This window comes from Laccaria bicolor, genomic scaffold (assembly GCF_000143565.1).
Source record: "Laccaria bicolor S238N-H82 LACBIscaffold_512 genomic scaffold, whole genome shotgun sequence".
NCBI lineage: Eukaryota > Fungi > Basidiomycota > Agaricomycetes > Agaricales > Hydnangiaceae > Laccaria > Laccaria bicolor.
The window spans coordinates 1-1784 of NW_001890338.1; the positions used below are offsets into that span (position 1 = coordinate 1).

At 43.1% G+C, this 1784-nt stretch overlaps 1 protein-coding gene across 1 annotated transcript in view; it reads left to right on the top strand.

Moving 5' to 3' along the window:
* Nucleotides 1-532: 532 nt before the first annotated feature.
* Nucleotides 533-1784, top strand: part of LACBIDRAFT_336277 (uncharacterized protein) — a gene marked incomplete at both ends in the record, with an annotated part of 3002 nt that continues 1750 nt past the window's right edge. Inside the window, 6 exons of the mRNA XM_001891221.1 lie at nucleotides 533-590; nucleotides 685-711; nucleotides 750-810; nucleotides 854-865; nucleotides 1211-1301; nucleotides 1354-1782. Coding sequence (XP_001891256.1) covers nucleotides 533-590; nucleotides 685-711; nucleotides 750-810; nucleotides 854-865; nucleotides 1211-1301; nucleotides 1354-1782 — 678 coding nt within the window. The remainder of the gene's footprint in view (nucleotides 591-684; nucleotides 712-749; nucleotides 811-853; nucleotides 866-1210; nucleotides 1302-1353; nucleotides 1783-1784) is intronic.

A 1784-nucleotide genomic window follows, 5' to 3' on the forward strand; every position in this document is an offset into this window, starting at 1 on the left:
TCAGCACGAGCAGCGTCGTTGGCGTCTCTGTACTCCTCCCGATGTTTTTCCAACAGAGCACTTTCTTCGTCGGTCCAATGCCTCCCGGACCCATGGTGCTTGGTTTGACTGGAAAGTGGGGCAGATGGTTCAGGGGATTGAGAATGAGTACTCATAATGATATAATTAATGGTATTTGGGAGCAAAGAGGTAGATGGAAAATGGTAGTCGGGAGCAGAGAGGGAGAACAACTCATGCCAAATACAATGAACAAACAATCACCCCTGATTCGGGAAAGGGAATTACTTTATATATCATCTATCAAAAATATACATAACTGATCGGCACGGAAGATCGAACACGAAACGGAAAAGAACAGACCTTAATAACCTTAAATAGCTTAAATAGCAGAACAGTTATGATCGCATCACAGGACAAAACCTTAATTAGCTTCCTCTGTAATTATGTCTGTCTGTAATTATCGTCGGTCCATCTAAGTAACTAAACTGGTAACACAGTTATGGTGGTATATATTGAAGCTACCTTTATACCAATGTATGATGAGGCTGCCAGCGACATACAGATCTTGATATTTTGCAGTCATATTGAAGGTGATAAAAATTAAAAGTTCACAAGAAGCCGCCGTTAAAGAGTATGCGAAGTGTATGAAATATGAGATTGTGTTTCTAATTGACTATTATCCAGTCCTGCTGGCCGGCTTTTATGGCTTGGGTGTGTGCTCATCCCAGTCTTACTGCCAACTTTTTAAGGATACAACAGCCTGACTGGTTGGATCAAATACGGAGCGAGTCTCCTCACATTGGCTCCAGAGTGAGTCTCTTCACATTGGCCTCCCTTCTTGCATAAATTGTAGAGTTGGTCTGTTGTAAGTTGGAAAACATTTGACAAACTCCAGGAATTTTTACGTAGCTGGAAATGCAAATCTGTTATGAATGTTTGCATTTGCAAATCTGTTATGAATGTTTGCATTTGCTATTCGACGGCCACATTTTCCTCTTTCCCACTACGCCCACATTTTCCTCATTCCCACTACACATCATCATTATATCCTTTGGCCATTTCAACAGTCGACAAACATGGGAAGAAAAGCACACAGCAACATCGCTAATCCTCACTTCAACAGGCTTGTTATAAAAAATGGAAGGAGGTCTTTTCCCTCCTCCACTATTCCCTCTCTGCCATTTTCCCCCGTGAAAAAACGTAACTGCAGCCATCTGGAAAGAGACATTGAAAGGGAACACCAAGATTTGCCATACGTTGAATATGCTCCTCCTCTTGAGGATCATCAACCTTACAGAAATGTGAAATTCCTCTTCCAATATATTCATATACTGAACGCTAATACACTATCAGTCATCCAATGATTACATGAGGGTTTGGAAAGAGACTAAGCGTAATCTATACCTCCATGAATTTTTGGATAGGAAAGCGTCAAAGCAGGTTTGTATCTTTTGCAAGAAGGAGGCAAATTGGCGATGTCTCGATTGCTTTGCCGGCACAGCATATTGTGCAGAATGTTGCCGAACATCCCACTGCAGGGACCCTTTCCACTGGATTGAACGTTGGACCGGCACCTTTTATGAGCCGAGCTGGCTGTGGAAAGTGGGTTTGGTTATTCGACTTGGTCACGAAGGTGATCGGTGCCCGAATGGAAGCAGCAACTTGAGTGCCGAGCTTGACATTGACGAAGAGGAATGGTTTGACATGGAAGACCTTACCAGCACTTCGGCTGATCCAAAACCAACGGACCGTATTTACAATGGTGGCCGGGTCATGACCGTCGT